Source organism: Maniola jurtina, chromosome 18, assembly GCF_905333055.1.
Source record: "Maniola jurtina chromosome 18, ilManJurt1.1, whole genome shotgun sequence".
In the NCBI taxonomy this organism is placed as follows: domain Eukaryota; kingdom Metazoa; phylum Arthropoda; class Insecta; order Lepidoptera; family Nymphalidae; genus Maniola; species Maniola jurtina.
Window position 1 is genome coordinate 5,071,609 of NC_060046.1, and position 6,949 is coordinate 5,078,557.

A 6,949-nucleotide genomic window follows, 5' to 3' on the forward strand; every position below is an offset into this window, starting at 1 on the left:
CCAGGACCTTAAATGACATAAATTCATTGATAAATAATCATATGTTGAAAATAAAGGAGAACCCCGTGTTTCTCGGTATAATGTTAGATGCAAAGCTTCTATGGAACACCCACATATCAACACTTGATGGTAAACTCAGCTCTGCTGCTTACACTGTTAGAAAAATTCGACAGGTACTGACGTGGAAACTGCAAAAATTGTATATTTTGCTTATTTTCACTGTATTATGTCTTACGGACTCTTGCTATGAGATAAAGCGGTAGATATTGAGAAAAAATGTATTACAGAAAAGGACAGGACGTGCAATTTATAATTTAAAACCGCGCGCTGCCATACAATAAAAATATAAGGAAATAAGTACCTTATCTATTATCTTATAGTAGCTTCTAAATATATTTACAACTGGCTAATGCCCGCAGCTTCGCTCGCGTGGATTTAGGTTTTTAAAAATCCCGATCCTTTCATTTCCCAGAACAAAAGTTGTCTCTCCGTAATAGCCCGTCCCCGGGATGCAACTTGTTTCTGTATCACGTAAGAATATTTAAACGGATGATCCTTTTCAAATCCCGAGGGATCACCAGGATTTAGGAATGCAATTTCTTACAGCATCAGGGTTGAGGTCAACGACAAAGTGTTTACTTGGTATAGATACCTTCAATATCAATTAATAATCGACACTTTTTAAATCCCATTAGCTTTAGTAGTCAGGTCCCCTGCAACATCAGGGTTGAGGAGTTGGAATCCAAATTTTTTATTGAACAATGTCGCAAACTTTCTTTATCGATTAAAAAAAACTACCCAAAATTACGCAGTTAGGTTACCTGCCAAATTTCATGGTTTTGAGTCAACGGGAAGTACCCTAGAGGTTTTCTTGACACACACGACAGACAGAGAGATAGACAACAAAGTGATCCTATAAGAGTTCCGTTTTTCATTTTGAGGTACGAAACCCTAGAAAACGTAGGATCGGCATTCCGAACCAGTGGTAAATTTTTCTGACCATCCAAAAACACTTTGAAGTTTACCTAAAAGTTTACAGGAATAAAAATTTATCATTGTATTCCATTCCATTTCATTCTATTCCATTCTGTTCAAAGATAAATAGATAATAAAAATATTTGTCACCGAAACAATAATTTACGATACATCGACCAATATCAATTTTACTGATGACAATCTGACTATTACCAAAGTGAACGACTACTATAATATCTATTATATACGACTAACATAATATGTATTATAAATTGTGTGCCGTTTGCATTCTCACTAGGTTCTCATTAAGTTTGTTTTATTTGGTTAAACTTTCTGGCATTTATATTGTTATGACGTTTAATTGGCAAACAGTCTGTTTATTGGCTGAAACTCAAAAATTCAGCCAATCACAACAAAGAAAATATTGTAATAATGATTGATGTAGCTTTCTGTAATTGAAAACAAAATATTTGACATTAACTTGAATGTGACAGTGTTTTCCGAATAGGGTTGCCAGAGGCCCCGTATTTTACTGGTTACCCCGTATTTCAGGATACAGAAACCTGTAATTATGAAAATAAAATACGGGGCAAATAAAACTAAATATTTTTAGGGTTCCGTAACTCAAAAGCAAAAAAGAACTCTTATAGGATCACTTCGTTGTCTGTCAGTCTATCAGTCTTTCCGTCTGTCCGTCTGTCCATCTGTCCTTCTATCCGTCTGTCATGTGTTCATGAACAAATATTAGTATTTTCAATTTTCAAAGTAAGATAACTACATATATCAAGTGGGTTATCATATGAAAGGGCTTTACCTGTTCATTCTAAAACAGATTTTTATTTATTTTTATGCATATTTTTTTAATGCATAACAGTTTTTGATTTCTCGAGTAAAATGTCGGAAAAAATACCCGAATACGGAACCCTCGGTGCGTGGGTCTGACTCGCACTTGGCCGGTTTTTTACAAATTTAGCAGGAGCTGGCTGGCGAAATCAAACACTGACGTTATGTCCAGTAGAAAGAATATTTTCCTTTTGCGGCAATGCGTAGCCGAAACCCACTCGATATTGATCATGGTCGTAGCCAAGGCGGCGGGGCTTGGTTTGAGGATGTAAGCCTTTTTTTATACAAGTTAGCCCGTGACTTTAATCTTTTCTAGTGGTAAGTGATGATGCAGTCTAATTTCTTGGCCGTTAGGGCCATACTAACCATATAACTAGCCATGACCGAAGCCTCCCACCAGACCAGAAATTTCGAAATGGCGACTGCGCCTGGGAAGCCGTCAAAAACCTAAGCCTAAAATAATACTTACACTATTTCTTGCATTTGCTTACCAATTTGTTTTTGGAAATATATCAAACATTTCGCGCTCACTTCACTCGCGCTTTGAATTTCTATTACTTGGTGTAAACCCCGCAATTTCGTTTGCATGAATTTAGATTTTTAAAAATTCCGTGGGGGATTTTCCGGGCTAAAAAGCCGCCTAAAAAAAATGTCTGGGATGCAAGTTACCTCTGAATAGTAAGTACCAAAATTTTGGTAAAGAAGATGGGCCGTGAAAGGTTAACAAATAGATAGGCAAATAGATATACTGTCGTATTCGTAATATTAGTATGGATAGGAAGCTTTAAAAATAAAATCTTGCTATGGCTACACTCGTTTCCCTTTCATTTTAATTTTTCTGTATTGAACCAAAAACACTTACGCTCACTGCGCTCGCGCTTTTTTATTGTTGTATTTTATCTCACTGTCAAATTGAAAGGCGAAATTCCACTAACCAGGTAATTAGCCCATAAAGTTGAGCGAATGTTTTTTTCCTCATGACAGGATTCAGTTCCGGCCCTAATAAAACCTCTCCCGCAATCGATTCCTGGCTACGGCCATAGTATTGATACTGTGAAGGTGGAATTACAAATTAAATGTAATTTTAAGTTGAAATGAGAAGATTGTATGCATGAAATGTATAACATTTTGCTTTACAACACTAAGAGTTTTTAAAAGCTATTTAAATAAATAAATCTTTTATTTAAAACCACATTGCAAACACAGTTCACCAATCAAGATACGGCAACATACAGAGAAAAAATACAAAACTTATAAATAAACTGAAATATCTAAATAGGCTTTCCATGCATTTCAGAGAGAAACACCGCCTATATATATATTCTTCAAATACTTCAAAATTTCAAATTTCTTCAAATCTAAACCCCGTATTTTTGATGGTGGTAGCCTGTAAATCAAAAAGAGCCAGGTGGCAACCCTACTTCGACCTAGACAGAATGAAAAATTGTTTTCATTACTCGGTATGCCTACTGCCATAGTGTGACAGAAAGTGTGACGGTAGTTGTGACCTCTGATTGGCCGACTCTCTTTCACTATTTGCTAAAATTGATGATTGCAACAACAATTTTTTCTTTTTTGTAATCGAAAACAGAACACGGACGTCAAACAGGTTGACTAATTGCAATCATTTCTGACCGGCTAACATTGTTCCGCTAGTGGCTCAAACTCACTGTCACAGCAAGAACATGGTAAATTCAGCCAATCACAGCAATTTGAAATTTGGTTATCACAAATGTACCGATCTAGGAACCGAGAATGCACGAACCAGGGCAGATAGAGATAAGAACAATAATATCATACGTAGGAAATCGACGGGGGATCGTTGGCAAGGATAGCCTTAAGTTTCAGGAGATGTGACAGCTTCTGCTGTAAGATATACAAGTGTTACTTTCTAACTGTATATTCAAATGAATCTAAAAGCTGCATGATTCATTTACTATGGTAACAAATCTGTAAATCTATACATATAATAAAATTGTAGAAAAGTGGGGTCTGTACAATGGAAATATATAAAAAAAAAAAGTAGCAGGGGTTGTTATTATATCGATGTCGAACCCGAAATTGTAATTAATTATTTTTTTTGTCTGTTTGTCTGTGTGTTTGTGCACGCTAATATCAGAAACGGCTTATTCGATTTAGATACGGTTTTCACTAATATATTGTAGTAAGCTTCACTTAACATTTAGTGTTTATTTCATGTCAATCGGTTCATAAATAAAAAAGTTATGTCAATTTAAAGAATCACGGCGAACATTTTTAACGTATGTGCTGCCCGAAAAGTCACTATTCCACGCGAACGAAGTCGCGGGCACAGCTAGTTCAATAATATAAGTAAAACTTAATATCAAGTTTCTCACTTTAAAATTTATACAGAAATACAATTGACTCAATATTCCAAAGTTTCTTCTTCCATTGCAAATTGAGATCAGTTTCAGATATACCAGTTACCTTTTACTTTTATTCATATAACATACCTACTTTCATTTGGGACTTTTACTCTGTATTGAAGAGAAAGGAGATGCATTATATGATTATAATATTATGCATTCATAATAAAATTATGTGTTGGTGGAAATTATTTGCTAAAAGTCTTGTGGTTGTGTTTATCTTATCTTGTACCAAATAAGAACAGATTTAAGTAAATTGTTATCTGTTTACATATATATATTGTTTGGTTTGATTGTTAGATGAGATACCATTAGACAAACTTTTGAATATTCATAAATATACATTTGAAACAAGTGTAAATAAAAAAATTATAACACCCCTGACAAGTGAAGGTTACAGTAACTAGAAAAGAGCTGATAACTTTCTTTAACTAACGGATGAACCGATTTTCTTGGATTATAGCTAAGAACACTCTCGATCAAGCCACCTTTCAAACAAAAAAACTAAATTAATCGGTTCATTAGTTTAGGAACGCCGATGCCACAGACAGATACACACATCAAACTTATAACACCCCTCTTTTTGGGTTAAAAATAAAATTGAAGAAAACAAATGACATTCAAAGTTGCAATGATTAAACTTTTTATTAATTTGTTTTATTTTTGTGTGTACCAGATACTTGTAACAATAAAGAGAAAAAGAAAGGAAAAAGTGGACAGGGAAGCACTTATTTCTGTAAAAGATCTCTACCAGTGACCCTTGGCAGTGCGAGAGACTTATATTTGTTACATAAAGAAGAAATTATGCAGTTTTTAACTGTCCAATTGAAAATTCTCTCATTAAATAGTACTTACTTAAATATTTACAACCACTAACCACCATATACCTTTGCAAACAAGTTTTGTATTTTCTGAAACTGTTGAACATTCATCACCCATATTATAAATGTGACAGTGTGTTTGTTTGTTGGTGTATTGGTAACCTTCAATCATGATTTTATGCACTGGAGAGTGATAACATGGTTCCCCATGGGATTTTTAAAAACCTAAGTAAATCCATGCGATGAAGTCACATTCATCAGCTAATGTAATTATGATTTATTATTATTGTATTAAATAGTATTATATATTACTGCAAATAGTGATAGACTAGCTTTTTATCCACTTATGAGGGTTCTTGGCACATTCCAGTACAAATCTAATAAGACTGACTTAAATAAATAGGATAAAGATAATGTAACACCACTAACCACTTGAACTAGTTACCTATTTGATTAAATTTTCATTCACTAAACCTAGTTATAAGTAAGATGTTTAGAATTTACCTCAAATAATGACAATAAGTCTAGTTTTCTATCCATTTTTCAACAGGGTTTTCAACACATCCCAACATACAGTTTCACTATTAAATCCAACCAAAAAACAGTAGCTCACTTCACTTAAATCTTTGACTTGGATGGTTAAGTTTTGAGTCAAAAACAGTTGATTGACAGAGGGATATTCATGAGGCATATGGAAGAGAGACCGACCGCATGGTGCTACCGTGGCACTATCGGTGTTTACGTAAACGCCGGGGCCGATCTACACGCACGCTGGCGACTCGAGGCCGACTGAGGTAGAATGTAAATAACTTAGTACACTCGTTAGGGTAATACCGCGACGTTGTTATACTAATTAGATAAGGAAACCCGGGACCGACTGGTAGATACCCGCTTGTGAAGGAGCCACGTCCTAAAGCGAAATGAATGTCTTGTCTAGTCAGATAACGGTAAAAGTGGGAGCGTAAGCCCACGAAAGCTGTAGAACAAGGTGCAATCGTAATTTCGTGACTTCATTGCTTCACCGAGCGTCTACTAAATCGCTCGCTTGTACCCTTCACATAATAGTTAATACGTTCCATTTCTTTGTCACCGTGGCCTTTGAGCCGACAATAGCCGTTCGTGATAACCTATCAATTAAACGATTGCGAAAGTACAAACCAGTATGTTCTCGGGCGGGAAGCTGTCCATTTTTTCTATTTTCGAACTATTTACACCCTGGTCGAAGCCCTCGTCATTTATTGACAGATATTCCAAGATTTTATTCATTTCATCATTATTACGAGTCATGTTTTATTTATATGATCCCAGATTAAATACATGATGACTTCTGTAAACACTTTCACTGTTTCTCTTGCCTAGATATACATCACATATAGATTACAGTCGAAGCCTTCTTTAATTAATAAACAGTATTGAAGTATTGTACAAAATAAATAAAATTATTCTTTGAATCTTTGCGTCCAAAACATGACATTTCTCTGCAGCAGACAGGGCAGACAGCTTCCAACGTGGAATTAATGACGTCATGACATCGGGACACTTTTCGTGAGCCTATTGGTGGAAATTAAATTCACAGATTAAATTGACATTTGACATCACATTGACATTGACGTAAATGGTAAAGCAGCTGGAAATCGTAACTGTGCCATCTAGTGACGCTCCATTTAAACTGCGATTGCGTTTCGTTTTTCCCAATGCACTTTGATCTTTGTAACATCCTGCATTCTGCGACTGCTATCGCCGTTTTATTTGAACATTTTGAAGATTTTTTTTTCTAATTTTATTATTGTGATCTCGTCCACTTTCATTATGAGTCTTGCATTGTTTCTTTAAAATTGCTTGTAACTACAAAAAATTGGTTCGCAACTTAGCTCGCACTTAGTTAATGTTTGCATAAAATTATTTTGGTTTTTGGAATGGAGC

The 6,949-nt window shown here is 35.1% G+C and overlaps 1 protein-coding gene across 2 annotated transcripts in view; it reads right to left on the minus strand.

The window, feature by feature from the left end:
* The window catches only part of LOC123874455, a 29,604-nt gene extending 23,059 nt beyond the window's left edge, over nt 1–6,545 (minus strand). Inside the window, exon 1 of one of the 2 annotated variants that reach the window (XM_045919801.1) lies at nt 6,185–6,545. In XM_045919801.1, the coding sequence (XP_045775757.1) occupies nt 6,185–6,313 (129 nt within the window). In that variant the 5' untranslated portion in view covers nt 6,314–6,545. Of the gene's footprint in view, nt 1–5,530; nt 6,116–6,184 lie in introns of those variants that run through there. The other variant, XM_045919802.1, reaches the window with a different exon arrangement.
* Nucleotides 6,546–6,949: the final 404 nt, after the last annotated feature.